Below are 15,767 nucleotides of genomic sequence, written 5' to 3' on the forward strand. Positions count from 1 at the left end.
GATTGTGACATACTTCCGTACCAGCACCACAGCAAAAGAGCGTTTAAGCCATATACTAGACTCAATGGGCAGGCCCAAACATAAATTACAAACGGAAGTAGAAACTCGATGGAATAGCAGCCTATTCGTGTTACAGCACCTCTATGATCAGCGTGAGGCTTTGGGTGCAGCCCTGGCCTCGCTATCTACAGACCTTCGCCCACGCACTTCACGTGAGTATGACACAGCTGGGGAAACTCTACAAGTTTTAGGCCCTTTCCACCAGGCCACAGTGGAACTGTTTGAGGAGAAACATGTGTCAGCCTCAAAAATATACCCTATATGAAGATGCTCCACTATACAGTTCAGTGTGAGGCCTCACATTTACACACTGACCCTGCCAAACTGTTGGCTGAAATCCTAATACGGTGACTCAGAGAACATCTGGCAGGTTTAGAGACTATGAGTGTGACAATGCTGGCAACATTGCTGGATCCTAGGTTTAAAGTCTTGGGTTTCTACAGCCAGTTAAAAGCAAACAAGGCAGTGAAACGACTGCGGATGGAGTGTGCCAATGTGTTCACACTGCAAGACATTCCTCCACAGATGCCTCCATCAGCCACCTGTGATGCCACTGCACCAGGGGCCTCAACAGCATCAACATCCAGCTCAGGTAAGTGTTCCTATGATGTGCTCTGTATTTGTGACTGTTTGCTTCTGTAGGTGGTAGTAGCCTGTGGCACCTGCTTGACAGCACGGTGACTCAGAGCCGTGGGCCGTCCAATGCCGAAGCACAGGCCATTGTGGAAGTGCAGCGATACCTGGCAGAACAGAACATCCAACGACAACAGGACCCACTCTCATGCTGGCACACTCAGAAGCATCTCTATCCTCACCTGTACAAACTGGCACTTCAGTTTCTCTGTACACCTGCTTCTTCAGTCCCCTGTGAGAGGGTGTTCTTTAAGGCTGGGGAAGTCATATCTAAGAAGACCTTTTTGGGAGATATCAGGTCAAAATGCTTGAAACTGCAAATGTCCTTCGCCTTTTGGGTGGCTCCATTTCCTCAGATATGTTGTCAGTCTCTCACTCAATCCTTTGCACGTAACAATCTTCAGTATCACCTCAGATCAGAACACTTCCTGTATTTCCCACGCCTTTTTAAACAACTCGAATCACACAACGAGGCAGTCACGTGATTTCAGACAAACGGGGCCTCGTTTGTCTTTGGTTACGTGATATTCCGAAAAACGATACAGGCTTTGACACAGGCTTCATTTGGACACGCCCCCTTTGCTCGACACAGGCCTTGGGACTTCAGTATCAGACGTAACAGCACGACCTACAATCAATTACTCTGACAGATTAGATGAGGCCCAGCAACATCTGCTTGACCTACTCAATCAAACCATAACCAGAAAATATAGCTTTCTTAGTCAGATCAACAAACTCCGCTTCTGCACAGAGACTAAAGATCCGGTGCATTGGACCCCCAGTACAGCTAAACTCATTTTGGAACATTGGCTTGACCAGATAAACTAGTATCTAGTAGTAGGGGATAAGGCTTCAATCCATCCCCTCCCTACAAACATAATGGTTCTTTGCTCCTCTTATACTTTTGAGTATAGCAGAGCGGGAAATAATAGGGAAGGGACTCAATTTCCTACGCCCAATTCCTTTCGTAAATTACAACTGAGGAAAGATGTATGTAATTACCACAGAAGGTTGAAAATATTGGATCATTTTAACTATGAACAGGACTATACTTACCTAACGTTTAAAAATCCATCCATGTGGGAGCTGGCTTCAAACATGTCTCCTCACCAATTTGGGTATTAATCAGTAAAGACATAATTGCTTATACAGCCTTTAAAATCTCCTTAACTAATATTTGAAATAACATCACAGGGGATCAATGACAGGTCTTAGCAGCTTTAAGAAGACTGGATCGTGTCATCATTAAATCAGCGGACAAAGGTGGCCAGATTGTTCTCCAAGATAGAACCAACTACCTCATCGAGGCAAACAGACAATTGGAAAATAATAACTATTATATCCTGCTCCCATGCTTGATGCAGCCTGAAACACAATTTTTAATAAAATCCATTATTGACAAATTAAACATGCCCTTTGCTGCATGTCACTCCCTCTCTCTCTCCCCCCCTTCACGCTTGTCTGTCCTATACATTAAAGGTGAAAAAGCCCCAAAAAAATCTCTCTCTCTCTCTCTCTCTCTCTATATATATATATCAAATTTTGAACAACTTACTTACCTGTATGATTCTGAAAATCCTCATCCGCGTCTCTTCTGTCTGTTGCTGAAGAACCATAAAGCTCCAGAGTCTTGGACTGTGCCTTTTAAAATCCCGGCAGGAAGACCGATAGTGAGCGACTGTGGATCAGAGTCATATCGTGTGGCGGGTTATATTGATTATTATATTAACCCTCTAGCTGAAATACATCCGAGTTACGTCAAAGATACTTATGACTTTGTCCACAAGTTGTCGACCTTGCAGGTACCTATCGGCACTTTCCTCTTCTCCATCGATGTCGACTCTTTATACACCAACATTGAGACAGAAAGAGGGCTAGCAGCCATCAAATCAGCCCTACAATGATCTCCGAGGACGGACAGACCGTTTGTTGGTCCTCAGTGTGTAGCATGTACAAGTACGCGCGCGCGCACGCACACACACACACACACACACACACACACACACACACACACACACACAGAACAGGTTTTTATATATGAGAGATGAACAATCTCACCAAGTTTTGTTGACGTCAGTATAACAATTATGTCATAGCCAATTGTTTAGTTCTGTGAAAACGTTTAAAAAAGTATTGTGAATTTTTTAACGTCACCTTTTACCACATTTACAGCAATATTTGTTAACTTAGAAATATATTAAATAGTTAAATCTAAATATTAAATGTGGCACCTAAATGTTAAATCTAAATATTAAATCTAAATCTAAATGCTAAAGTTAAATCTAAATCTAAATCTTAAATCTAAATCTAAATATTAAATCTAAATCTAAATGTTAAATATAAATGCTAAATCTAAATATTAAATATAAATATAAATCTAAATGTTAAATCTAAATGCTAAATATAAATCTAAATGTTAAATGTTAAATATAAATGTTCTGGGTGAAACTAAATATTTAGCTAATAGGCAAATTCACACTGCCGGTCACCGGAAGTACCAAAATAAAAGCTTGAGATGGTCAGACTGTGTTTATAGAATCAAATAACGTCAGTCGTCAATGTTGACGTCAGTATAACAATTATGTCATAGCCAATTGTTTAGTTCTGTGAAAACGTTTAAAAAAGTATTGTGAATTTTTTAACGTCACCTTTTACCACATTTACAGCAATATTTGTTAACTTAGAAATATATTAAATAGTTAAATCTAAATATTAAATGTGGCACCTAAATGTTAAATCTAAATATTAAATCTAAATCTAAATGCTAAAGTTAAATCTAAATCTAAATATTAAATCTAAATCTAAATGTTAAATCTAAATGCTAAATCTAAATATTAAATATAAATATAAATATAAATGTTAAATCTAAATGCTAAATATAAATCTAAATGTTAAATGTTAAATATAAATGTTCTGGGTGAAACTAAATATTTAGCTAATAGGCAAATTCACACTGCCGGTCACCGGAAGTACCAAAATAAAAGCTCGAGATGGTCAGACTGTGTTTATAGAATCAAATAACGAATTAAAACCAACTTATTGGGGGAAATGGACACTTGAACATACATTAGCGTGATAATAACTACCTAAAATAACAAGAAACGTGTTTGGAGAAATTTTATTTGATGTGTACTTTGAGTTGTTTGTGTCCCTTCTGAGGGAATTACCTTGTTGTTTACAAATACTTCTGGGTAGAAAACCAGCGGAGTTTAGCTTTTTATATATATATATATATATATATATATATATATATATATAATATCTCACATTTCTCACGTCACTATATCACCGTTTAGACTAATCTGGTGTTTGTAAAGTCTATAAACACAATGATTGAACACACATTACTATCACGTTCTGAAATTAATAACATGGTTATCATAGATTAGCGGATCTAACCGTTAGCTGTTAGCCTCGTTAGCGGTGTCTGTAATGACTCATTAACTCTAAACGGTCCGTGAAAAAAAATATTTTTTTCCAGCGGATGTCTTAGTTACAACATGATTGAGCTAACTGGAGTAGTTTCATGTCGTATCCGACAACGGGAGGCTTTTAACAGATGACGTCCTGATGTTAGCTTTGCTGCAGCCACTGATGCTTTCTAGACATCGTGATTTCCCAAAACTGAATAAATACCACACATCGCAACACAAAACTGCTTTGCTAGCTCAATCATGTTGTAACTAAGACATCCGCTGGAAAAAAATATTTTTTTCACGGACCGTTTAAGAGTTAATGAGTCATTATAGACACTGCTAACGGTGCTAAAAGCTAACGGTTGTTATCTTAGCTTAGGTTGTTAGTCCATCCAAAGGGACACCAACAACTCAAAGTACACGTCAAATAAAATTTCTCCAAACATGCTTCTTGTTATTTTAGGTAGTTATTATCACGCTAATGTATGTTCAAGTGTTCATTTCCCCCAATAAGTTGGTTTTAATTCGTTATTTGATTCTATAAACACAGTCTGACCATCTCGAGCTTTTATTTTGGTACTTCCGGTGACCGGCAGTGTGAATTTGTATATTAGTTAAATATTTAGTTTCACCCAGAACATTTAGATTTAACATTTAACATTTAGATTTATATTTAGCATTTAGATTTAACATTTAGATTTAGATTTAACATTTAGATTTATATTTAGCATTTAGATTTAATATTTAGATTTAGCATTTATGTGCCACATTTAATACTTAGATTTAACTATTTAATATATTTCTAAGTTAACAAATATTGCTGTAAATGTGGTAAAAGGTGACATTAAAAAATTCACAATACTTTTTTAAACATTGTTTGAAGCTAAATGTGGCAAAATGTTGATGTTATTTTCAGCGTGAGACACTTTACAAACGGCACCCCATAGTCTAGCACCCCTGTCAGTTCTATACAAAACATAGTTGACGAATTTTAAAAACGTACATCCCACAGATGGACGTGTGAGACTGTTGTTTACATGATGCGGTTTTAACAGATCTAAAAACAGAGGCATAGTATTCAAAGTGTGCTTTCTTTTTGCAGGAAAAATCTAAGGCTTCTGTCTTCCCTCTCATCAAGTCATGATCGTACGTTGCCTTGCCTTACATGTTGTGCAAACTTTGCTGTAATTACATCGGTATTTCCTGGTAATGTTGCATCATTTGTGTAATCCTGTATATAAATCAATCTAAAATAAAAACCATAAAAGCTAGAACATTCTTTTTTGCAGCAGCAGAAAGCCAAGTTTTGGTCCTCTCCATCTTTATGGCATTACCTTTCATCTCACCTCATGTGGTGCAAATGTAATATTTTGCAGTAATTTCCCCAGGAATTTCTCCGTCATGGCCATAGGAAATGCTATTTGCATAAAACCATAAGTTAAAACATTCATTCTTTTTTCCAGAAGCAAGATAAGACTTCTTCGTTCCGTGTCATCAAGTTGTACACTCATAAATGGCGTCATTGCGCTACATTGCATGTGATGCAAAACCACAATAAAAATGTACGGTGGCACCAGAGGAATGAACAGTAAATCTGTCCTAAGGGCTTTGCACTGGGGTAATAAAAATGAGTATGTCTCAAAAACTAAAAAATGTACATAGTACAAATGACTTATGAGTGTGAAGACCTCTTGATGTGTTAACTTTTAAAAACTATTTAGGAACAATATGGTTATAAAATCTGCTGAAAAAAAACACACCCAAATGACACAATTTCAACACATAAATCTTTATTATTATTATGATTATTATTGTTAATTGACTGAGATAACCCTTTAGCATAGGTTGTACAGATTTTTAGTATATGAAGCATTTGAAGATACTGTAAGAGCATTACAATAAGCAAAAGTAGCAATGCAGGCACTGGCGGACCAGTTGTACTGCAGAGCTCAAAGAGTTCATTTCATTATCAGAGATACTAATTTTCAATTATGTCTCAGAAAGTGTAATTACACTGGGTTTATTGTAAATACACCAAGAGATGAGTTTTAGAAGGTAAGCTCTTTATATTCACATGAACAACATGTAGACCTTTTACAGGGTTAATTATACAGAGGCAGCAATAAGGAAACAAAATATTTACTTTAGTACATCAACAGGTGACTTGGTATGCACACAGACGTTATAACAAATTAGCTGAACAAAAACATAAAGGCAAAGTAGGTTTAGCAGGATGCTTTGTGATGGCATGGTAAATGTAAATTACTCTGAATAATTGGCAATGATATACTGTGTCACAAGTAAAAATTAGCCCTCAGAGGTCATGATTATCTAAAGGCCCATAGTACGAAAAATCACAATGAAGACAGAAATATTATGTAGATTAAGAGGAAAAAGACAAATATAGATATATAATCAGTCACTTCCCATCAAATAGGCTGAGCCTTCTAAAATGTAATCAAGGATATCATCTGTCAATCACAAACACATACTGTAAAATAAAGATGAACAACACAAACCAAAACATCTCAATCGCCCCCTGATGGCTGGCTGCAGTATTGTTTATATACCCCGCCCCCTCCATGTTAGCAGATGGAACATGGGTCAAACTAAAAGATCAAAGTACATGTCAGATACATTTTAGGTAGTTCTTGTCGCTCAGATGTTTGTGTGTTCATTTTTCGAAGAAGTTTGGTTTTAATTGGTTATTTGATGTTAAAAAAAAATGGGGACTGAGGTCATGATTGCTAATTGGGATGTTGAGACAGGTGTATGGCCGGGAACTCGACACCGTGGAGATCGCAACTGCGCAGACTCTGGGTCCAAATGACGTCAGCAGCATAATAATAATATCTGGAGGATTTTAGCTTCATTTTTCTATTGTGGAGGTAAGTTGAGATGTTTTGTCCATCCTTATATCCACTCCATGGATGCTTTGTGGTGTGATTTGCGGCAAACAGGAAGTTAATTCACATGGCATGGCTTCGTTTAACAACATGCTGCAGTTGCGACAAAGTTCCTTCTCAAAAGTCTGATGTAGGTTCCAGCACATCGAAGGTATGTCGTACCATCATAACAAATTAATGATAGAAACAAGACAAACAGTACTTAGGGAGGAAGAAAGAAGTTTTATCACCCATGGAATAATGGAGATTTCATGTCACGAGGAAATACCTCAGCATTATCAGGGCAGAGAACTTAGAGCATGGCAGAGTAGAGTATACAGTAACTTATGTTGCAGAGCTTCTTTTTTATGGGATCTAACGGTCGATGTTTCTTAGGTAACCCTGCACTGAAAATCTGGAAACATGTCAACGCACACACATTTGAAGATGAGTTCCTTTTATTTCAGTAGGGTAGAAGGATCCTCATTTTATTCTGGATCTTGAAGTTGAACGGGATTGGCCTTTGACTGGCTACATAATCCTGTCTACGTGCAGTGGCAGAATGGTGAGCCAGGTTGATGATTACCAAAGTTAGGAGGTTCTCTTTACCAAGAAAAAGTGGTATCAGCTGGTTTGTAACACCAAGAATATCCTGGCCGTCAGCTTGTTCAGAAACATGCAGGAAGCAAGGATTATAGGGCCGACTTCAGTTCTTCTTCAACCTTTTCCTTCAGGCAGGAGTTTTCTTTCTTCAGGGTTCTGACACGTTTTTGCAAATCTTATGTTGTCATCATTAGAGCTGACTCAGAGAGCAAGTTGTGGGGCTTGATCACAAAGTGTGGACTGTGATCGGTGAACTGAATTTAAGTTCCTTTAATTAAGATCCATTTTTGAGTCAAAGTGGGAAGGCATATCAGACTTCAGTTTGCTGTGTGGTGTTCCAGATGGTTTGATTAGAGACCAGAACTTGGTCCACGGCAAAGGACGAGACTTTTGTCAACTTTTACTACAACTTTTGTTATGCAGGTCAGGTCTGTAGACTCTTGTTTAACAGTGTAACAATTGGAGATGACCAATTCAAAAGATAAATTCTTAAAGGCAACTAAAAGTAATTCATGGTGAAAACTGAGGCCACAGCAAACGCTCACAGAAACACCACTGCGGCCATCTTAGCTGGGTCATTTTTAGCTTTTCATTACAATATTCCATGTGTCCAACATACAATATACCAGGTACTATATCTCAATATGCCTTCTTTGTTATTCTTTCATTGACAGGGACTTTAGGATAGAGGTTCACTGGGATCCACCACACCACAGACCTTTCCAATTTGGACGCTTTTATAGGTCCCAGAGATGGACGTCCATGAGGTCTCACCGTTTCTGTATGTGCGGCAGACGCGTGCCGTGTAAGGGATGGCTGCCCCGTACTTATATCCCACCATTCTGACAGTGCTTCGGTGCTTTGGTGGGACAGTGTGCTCAATAGAGACAGTGTAGTCGGTTGCCTCCACATAAGTGGTCCCCTTGGTCAACTCATAGGTTGTCGATGCACTTATCTCGATTTCTGTAGAGCCAATTAGGGGGATTCCAGCAGTGATGGTAGCCCGGACTCCCGCTGTGAGGGAAAAGCTGTGGTCCCACTTTTGCTCAACTTGAAATTTCTTCGATAGGGTAACTGTCTCTGTCACTGGCCGGCTGTCACGGTTGGAGATGACAGATGTGCGCACGTTCTCTGGAGGATACTTAATGATATCAACATCATCAGTTTTATACTTGACATCAGTTATGTCCTCACTTACTACTTCTTTGTTATAGGTCAGGACCTGATAGGTCTTGTACCAATACTCATAACCTTCCCAGGGAAGGAAGAAGACCTTATGTTTAACATTTACATTCCCGAGACCATACTTGTTCTTCCCAACATATATGTCTTCAGGTCCGGTCTTAACTGAATTCTGAGGGACTGAACCGTGGGAGCCATCCTTCCATTCCAGAAACTCAAAGTTGTCTTTGTTCACCAGGATCTCAAATTTGGAGGCTTGGTACTCTTTGCCTTGACAGGGGTAGAAGCAGTAAGGACCCTTGTCAGGGTTGTAGAAGCCAGCGGCGCACTTATATTTGGCAACATAGTCGGTGCGTCCAACATATCCGTTGTAGATTGAAACTGCTCCTTTGGGGATAGTGCCGTCAAAAGTCTGCCACTCCAAGTTGGTTTGATCAATCTTGGAGGAAGACTGGTTCAGGTTGTTCTGAATCCCAGTAATAAGTTGATCTGTCGGTTCTATCGCAGTAATATTAGGAACCTTGTCCTCAAGATCTGGGTTCAATGGCAGGACTGTATAAAAGAAAGAAAAAGGGCACAGAAGGGAACAATGTTTAAGTGTAAACCAAATGACATTTCAGTCACCAAGAGATGTACTCCAAATGCTTTTTAGGCTAAATTTGAAATAATTGTGTCACAGGGCAAAACGAAAACTGGAAAAAGGAGAGTGAAAAGCAAAACCTTTACCTTTCATAATTTTTACATCACTTATTACATTTTCTTGCTCCCTTGTGATAAATGAGGACTGTGTTGGAGGTCTGACTGTGTCTGCTAAACCCCTTGAAAAACAGCCATTGTACAACCATAGCTTAATATGGTTGTACAAAGAGGTCTGTTCAGGCTGTTCTCACAAATTTCATATATGTTCTCCAACGAAAAGCAATGCACCCAACTTCGTACATATCCCACACATTTTGAAAGGCTGCGATCACGTGACCAATGCACTGATGGCAGTAGACAGTGAAGCAGTCCCGAGCACTTGTAAGATGGCAGCTTGGGGTGGTGGATGAAAAAAACAAACGGACTTTCGCTCAGGATTTTACCCTGGAGTTGCATGTTCAGATCCCTGTGAATTTTGAGTTATTTTAAGGTACATCCTCACCATGTCTCTTTTCCTAACCCTTACCTCAGTAACTTTACTTGCCTAACCCTACCCCTAACTTTACGTAAATTATGTAACTGTACCTTAAGGACGTAACGTCATTCATGGGGTGCAAATTCGTAGGATATCCTGTGAACTGTTCTATGAGAGTACGTTGGTCTCTGTCTTGGTTGAGCTCCGTATTTCTTGTGTTTGAGCACAGTGCAAACACTTTTTCCAGCCTTTCTATATCCAAAAATCCAACAACAAATGAACTTCATTGCGTTTTTAACTGCTGTAAAATAAGCTGCAATGGTTAGCGTGCCAAGCTAACTAATAGTTATCATATCATTAGCTGACTTGTGGAGTTACAAGTAATCTAAAAAGATCCCATTCATGACAATTTTGATTTTGGGGATGTTCACACTCGCGCAACCCATCCAACATTACTCAAGAAAGCTTTATGTTGGCCAAACGCATTAGTCAGGCCTAATCTAACAGGAGAAGTTAACATTTTTTCAAGTCTCTGAACAGTCTCAGTCGACATCTCTACAGTTTTATAAGATTGGTTGAAGAATAGTTTAAAAAAAAAAAGACCTAGATTGTTTTGTTATCCAAATTTTACATTCTTCAGTGGTAAAGCAGATGAATAGTACCCCATGTTCTGTTTTTGATGCCAAATGTACCGTCGCTGTTGTGGCTCCATAGAATTTCTTTTGTCCCTCTATTTTCAAACTTTTTTTTCATTTTGCTGTCTACATTTTTTTTTTTTGTGAAAGCTATTTCTATCCTTATCCAAGCATTGGTTTACCTGGTTCGTCGTCCTTCTTCTCACAGCTGTTGAGGCTGTCTGAGGATGGAGCGTGCAGGGCCATCAGCAGCAACACTGATGAAACACAGGAAAACATCACAGTCATTTAGCCTTTCACCAGTTTGTCTCAATAAACCAACTGTAAAATCCAGCCTTGGTGAAAACAACAAACTGCTCCTGCTGGGGCTTACAATTGTGTTGTTTACCTTATTGTTGTTTTATTAATATATAACTACTAGTCCATACCCATTGGTAGCTTCGTCACCTTCTACCTATGCCAGTCCTCAATGCCTATGTGCAGTTTCACATAGATTGACCACGTCAGTGAGTAGAAAAACGTGGGACAGACAGAATGACTGACTGACAGAATGACACACTGACAGTTTCCGTGATTATGTACAGCATACCATACCATGACTTAGTCATACCAAACATTAGAAAACAACACCAACATTGGTCCACAGGGGGAGCCACAGCGATCGGTCGCATTTTAGCCATTTTGAAGCATTTTTCTGTTGTTATAGCGCCACCCAGTTGCCAATTAGAGTTAAATTTCTCCAGTCACCTTGAGGCGTCCTGTTCTACATATCTACCAAGTTTAGTAAAAATCCATATGGCGGTTAGGCCTAGATAAGAAATGAGCTCTCTAGCGCCCCCATTTTGTTTGATGGGCTCAATAATGGAGGGGTCCCCTCAGATTATGTGTGGTCATGTGCCTACAAAGTTGCGTGGTGATGGGTGAAACCCTTGAGATGTTCTACACCTTTATGTGATGAGCCACGCCCTCCGCAATATTCATTGCCTTATAGAAGCTCAGTTTTAGGAAGTTTTCCAACTTTTGCCAAGAGGGAACTTTAGATATTGCTCCCGAGATTATGTTCACCCAGTTTCATGCAGATCGCTCAAACTTCCTAGGAAGAGATCCATTTGAAGTGTTTTTCAAAAAATTCAAAATGGCGGAAAATCTATATAAGCGGAAGTTATGGGTTCTTGAGGCAAATGTGTTCCTCATGAGGAGAGGCATCTCTGTGCAAAGTTTCATGTCTCTACAACATACGGGGCATGAGATATGCCCATTCAAAGTTTGACACACACACACACACACACACACACACACACACAGTTTTCGTCATTATATAGTAAGATAATCATATTGCCGTTGCATCACAAATCTATTAACATTAACACTATAGATTTTTCTTTCTCCCAGCCACACGTTCCAGAGCCAACTCTGTGTGTGTGTGTGTGTGTGTGTGTGTGTGTGTGTGCGCGATGTGTGTGTATATTTATGTATCTCTATGTGGGGTGGGAGGGTTGGGTTTTCTCTTCTCTTTTTTGCTTTCTGTTTCGGTTCTTTGTTGTTTTTAATCTCTGTGAGGCACTTTGTGTTACTGTTGTATGAAAAGTGCCATATAAATAAAGTTGATTTGATTTGATACTCTGCACTCGTATCTGCCCGACTAAGGCATCTCAAACAGCAGCAGCGTACACTGGATTTGTCAAACTGTTCACATCATTGCTTCACAGACTAAAGTTTATCCGTTTATCTAATGATTATATAATCTACCAGAGGGGCTGTTTAAAAACAAAGATATGTGCTTGTGTTTAGTTTCCTAATTCATGTTTTCTTTATGTGTGCACATCAGGGACAAGTCAGAGACATGTTTGTTCGTTCATTCATGTTTATCCATTTTTGCAAGTGCACTCTTCATATATAAAACGTGAGAGGTCATGTCGTATTTTACACAATGATATCAAATTCATAACACTTCTTCCTTTTCATCTTTCTGCCACGGGGGTCACAGTTTCTCATGTCTACAGTTTCTGAGCGTACGCCTGGGTCAGAGCTGCTGTGGAGGACCGCACATTTTCCTGTCATGTTTTTATAAATCCCAAAGTTTGCGTAGAAAGTGGCGTACACCACCTTCTGTGAGTACACCGCGTTTATAAATGAGGCCCCTGGTCACAATGTCAGTCAAATGCTGAGCTACTGATGCAGCTAAAAGCAGTGTTTGTTTTCAAGAGCAGAAAAAAACAAGACTTTTATCATGTGAAGAGCAATCTGACTCACCAACACATACAATACACACAGACAATTAATGGGGAAAATTGCAAAAACTTACGGTCACAAGGCAGGCAAGGGTCGAACCGTCCAGGGATCAGGCAGAGGGTCAGGTAGACAGGCTTGAGCAGAGTTCAGGATGGTTACAGAGGAAGCAGGTGCATGGCAGCTTTACCACACTGTCTGACTGAGCTAGAGAGGCTGATATAAGTACTACACGGCTGGTAAAAAAAAAAAAAAAAGGTGCAGGTGGGGAGATGGGCGGGGAAGCTCAGATGAGGCATTTTTGTTCATCGAGTTTCATTCTCCCTGGACTGAAGATAAGATAAGATAAGATAAGACACACCTTTATTGATCCCACAATTGAGAAATTCCAGCCATTCCCATATTCTTGATGATGAACTGACATGCTGCATGTCTGATGCTTAAAATGATAAGCACAGCATTGCAACATGGTTATTATGTTTGAGGTCTTTATCATTGAAGTTAAATGTGATTATTCAAGTTAAACAACAAAAATTCAAACAATCTGATTCAAATTCAGTTTTTAAAACATTCAGATTCTAGAACGCCAAAATTAAGTATCTTTTCTTTTTTCACTATACTGACACGTATGAGCTGCCAGACATGTATGGGAAAGTGATCTGGGGGCTGACGTTGAAGGACGCCTTTTATCGTTGGTTTCTAACGCTGCAAGTCACTACACAAGCACAAGATTTCGACGACTGAGTGAGACCTGGCTCTGTTGTTTGTTTCTGTTGCACAACAACAATGCAAAAGTTTATTTTGTGTATCATCAGTTTTGAAGCGAGAACATGAACAAAAGTCATGCATGAAAAATGAAATTCTGTGATAAATGATGCCAGGATTTGAGTGTATTTACTATAAAGGTTTGTGTGTGTGTGTGTGTGTGTGTGTGTGTGTGCAGCCAGGTGTGAGCAGGTGTGATTTACATGAGAATTCATGTCAAATGGAGGTTGAACCATGAACATAAATTCACCTGTAAAGCATTTTAATAAATCAATCTATCATAATTAAAACAATTGGAGACTGAAAACAAGTCTGATGATATTTTAATAAACTGACATCGTATCTGACAGGATGTGAGGGTTTCTGTGACTTCCTGTACAGACTGAAGGCTGCTGGAAACTGTCCGAAAACCGTCCGACTTGACCGCAGCTTTCTGTCACCGCCCCCTGCTGCAGCCGCCTGCTCTTGTCTACTTTCCAGGTGAGGCGCAGTTCATCCCAAATGAGCCTATTGAAACAGACTAACGAGTGTCCCCAGGTGTGCATCATTAACCCTCAGCAACTGTGAAGTCCATCTATGAAATTATATGATGAATGATGCAAGGATTTGAGTGTATGTACTATAAAGGTGGATGTGTGAAAGTGAAAGTAAACTAGCTATAGCAACTGATTGAAATGGCAAACTTTGAATGGGCATATCTCATGCCCCGTATGTGGTAGAGACATGAAACTCTGCACAGAGATGCCTCTCCTCATGAGGAACACATTTGCCTCAAGAACCCATAACTTCCGCTTATATAGATTTTCCACCATTTTGAATTTTTTGAAAAACACTTCAAATGGATCTCTTCCTAGGAAGTTTGAGCGATCTGCATGAAACTGGGTGAACATAATCTAGGGAGCAATATCTAAAGTTCCCTCTTGGCAAAAGTTGGAAAACTTCCTAAAACTGAGCTTCTATAAGGCAATGAATATTGCGGAGGGCGTGGCTCATCACATAAAGGTGTAGAACATCTCAAGGGTTTCACCCATCACCACGCAACTTTGTAGGCATATGACCACACATAATCTGAGGGGACCCCTCCATTATTGAGCCCATCAAACAAAATGGGGGCGCTAGAGAGCTCATTTCTTATCTAGGCCTAACCGCCATATGGATTTTTACTAAACTTGGTAGATATGTAGAACAGGACGCCTCAAGGTGACTGGAGAAATTTAACTCTAATTGGCAACTGGGTGGCGCTATAACAACAGAAAAATGCTTCAAAATGGCTAAAATGCGACCGATCGCTGTGGCTCCCCCTGTGGACCAATGTTGGTGTTGTTTCTAATGTTTGGTATGACTAAGTCATGGTATGGTATGCTGTACATAATCACGGAAACTGTCAGTGTGTCATTCTGTCAGTCAGTCATTCTGTCTGTCCCACGTTTATCAAAAACTCTGAATACATTTCTCTTCTTGTGCGTGTGTGTGTGTGTGTGTGTGTGTGTGTGTGTGTGTACAGTACACAGTATAAATAGGATTCTGACAGGACAGTTGCCAACTCAACAGGACACAGGCTCTTTATAGGTCTAATAAAAGGCAAGAACTGTGCCGGAACAGAGCCTTATCTCTCTGTTTACTGTCAAAGGTTAATGAGCTCTTGTACTTATTTTACCTGGAAAGGAAAAGGTGTCACAGGAGCCATTTTATCTTTGGAATTTATATTATACAATGCACATTTACACACCTACTTTCTGAGGGGTATGCACACACATTACAGGCGCGTTACAGTAACTGATACAATCTTTATTGGATTGTATCAGTTACTGATTGGATGCTGCATCTGATCAGACTTATCAGATACATCACAACAGCACTGTAGTGTTATATCCGAGTGAAGACATTTAAACTCAAGTGTATCACTCCCAAGTTCTATAATTTATCTGTTTTATGATTCACCATCTAGTTAAAAACCCTCAGAGGTCTAAGCCCTTTTTTCTCCCTTTAGGTCCGCCTGCCATCTAAATGCACAAATAAGAATCTACACATTATTTACTTGATCTACACTCTTCTATTCTTAGTTCAGGTGCCTCAGTAGTTCAGTGAATAGAGCAAATCCACAGATCACGATAAAAAAACGTTCAGTATTATGACGGATTTAAAGGCCAAGACTCCAAAAAGTCACTGAACTTGAAGGCTGGATTACAAAGCATCTGAAAGGGCTACGATCATGTCGTGTCACCCCTCTTTGAAACGGCGCAGT

General features: G+C 39.4%; 2 protein-coding genes across 2 annotated transcripts in view; both read right to left on the minus strand.

Annotated features, from left to right (window-relative positions):
- Positions 1–5,882: 5,882 nt before the first annotated feature.
- LOC125890796 (natterin-3-like) lies at positions 5,883–12,945 on the minus strand. The gene is made up of 3 exons (XM_049579608.1): positions 12,834–12,945; positions 10,711–10,785; positions 5,883–9,331 (listed from the first exon to the last, which is right to left on the minus strand). Exons 2-3 carry the CDS (start codon positions 10,772–10,774, stop codon positions 8,277–8,279), a joined length of 1,119 nt encoding a protein of 372 aa, XP_049435565.1. The 5' UTR covers positions 10,775–10,785; positions 12,834–12,945; the 3' UTR covers positions 5,883–8,276.
- The window catches only part of LOC125890793 (natterin-3-like), a 46,988-nt gene continuing 37,103 nt past the window's right edge, over positions 5,883–15,767 (minus strand). The window contains exon 4 of the transcript XR_007449581.1: positions 5,883–7,283. The gene's annotated coding sequence lies outside the window, so the exon portion shown is untranslated. The remainder of the gene's footprint in view (positions 7,284–15,767) is intronic.

The sequence above is a fragment of the Epinephelus fuscoguttatus genome, linkage group LG6, assembly GCF_011397635.1.
Source record: "Epinephelus fuscoguttatus linkage group LG6, E.fuscoguttatus.final_Chr_v1".
In the NCBI taxonomy this organism is placed as follows: Eukaryota; Metazoa; Chordata; class Actinopteri; order Perciformes; family Serranidae; genus Epinephelus; species Epinephelus fuscoguttatus.

Bases quoted from the DNA above. Each gene is read 5' to 3' on its own strand.
- LOC125890796 (XM_049579608.1), bottom strand. From the start codon at position 10,774: ATGGCCCTGCACGCTCCATCCTCAGACAGCCTCAACAGCTGTGAGAAG. The intron at 9,332-10,710 runs GTAAACCAATGC...TCTTTTATACAG, and splicing joins GAAGAAGGACGACGAACCAG to TCCTGCCATTGAACCCAGAT.